The sequence below is a fragment of the Ursus maritimus genome, unplaced genomic scaffold (genome assembly GCF_017311325.1).
Source record: "Ursus maritimus isolate PB19 unplaced genomic scaffold, ASM1731132v1 scaffold_21, whole genome shotgun sequence".
NCBI classification, from domain to species: Eukaryota; Metazoa; Chordata; class Mammalia; order Carnivora; family Ursidae; genus Ursus; species Ursus maritimus.
Window position 1 is genome coordinate 39,663,509 of NW_024424564.1, and position 1,034 is coordinate 39,664,542.

Consider the following 1,034-nt stretch of genomic DNA (forward strand, 5'->3'; position numbering starts at 1 on the left):
CGGGGACTGAGGGCTTTTGGGACCCTGCGGGAGCGCGGCGCGCACTCCGCACTCCCCGGGAAACAGCTGGACGCGACCAATTCCCGGGTAGGGGCGGGGGGAGCGCGACGCTCCGCCCCTCTCGCTCGGGTCCCTCCCTCCTCCCGGCTCTCCGCGGGCGCCCTCCCCTCGCCGGGGGCTGCGAGTTGCATTTGGTAAAACCCAGCCCGGAATATATAGATCATTGGAGCGCAATGAAGTAGCCTTTGGAGAGGAGGGAGGGGGCCCGTCCGACAGCCACAGCGGCCAGCGCGGCGGCGGCACCATCAGCGCTCGCACCCTAGCCGCCCGGCCCGCGAGGAGGCAGCGCGGCGGCCGCCGGCGGGAGCGGAGGCGGCGGCGGGGAGGCGGAGAGGAGCAGCAGGAGGCGCAGGAGCGCGCAGCCGGCGGTCCACGCATCTCGGCACTTCCAGAACAACTCCGGCGCCTTCCATACCCCTGCCCGGGGCTGGGGGCTCCGAGAGCGGCCGCGAAGCCCTCCCGATCGTCCCCCCACCCGAGCCCTGCCCAGCCCTGCCCTGCGCCTCCCGGGCTCCGCTCCGCGCGGCAGGGTCCGGGCTCCTGCGCCTCGGGCGCGCCTCCCGGACACCCCGGTCCCCGCAGCCAGGACAAAGCCATGAAGCCGGCGCTGCTGGAAGTGATGAGGATGAACAGAATTTGCCGGATGGTGCTGGCCACTTGCTTGGGATCCTTTATCCTAGTCATCTTCTATTTCCAAAGTATGTTGCACCCAGGTAGGGGGCGCGTTAGCGTGGTTTTGTTGGATATTTTTTTTCTCTCTCGCGCTCTCGCTCGCTCACTGGCGCCGGGTTTCTGCCTCTTCCAACCTTACCTCTTCCCTCTCAGCCACCCCGGGGCTCCTTGCTGCCAGGTCTGCCCGGGTCGCCGAGTCGGGATGCAGAGGAGGGGGGAAGACGTCCTCACCTTCCTCTTCTTCCTCCCGGCTCCGGGCTGGAGGATGGGAGCAGGAGGGGCGGTAGTTTGTTTCCCCCCCC

At 68.9% G+C, this 1,034-nt stretch overlaps 1 protein-coding gene across 2 annotated transcripts in view; it reads left to right on the forward strand.

The window, feature by feature from the left end:
* The first annotated feature begins 194 nt into the window (after positions 1–194).
* CHST11 (carbohydrate sulfotransferase 11) overlaps positions 195–1,034 on the forward strand; it is a 250,194-nt gene continuing 249,354 nt past the window's right edge. Inside the window, exon 1 of one of the 2 annotated variants that reach the window (XM_040637403.1) lies at positions 195–773. In XM_040637403.1, the coding sequence (XP_040493337.1) occupies positions 656–773 (118 nt within the window). In that variant the 5' untranslated portion in view covers positions 195–655. The remainder of the gene's footprint in view (positions 774–1,034) is intronic. The other variant, XM_008705671.2, reaches the window with a different exon arrangement.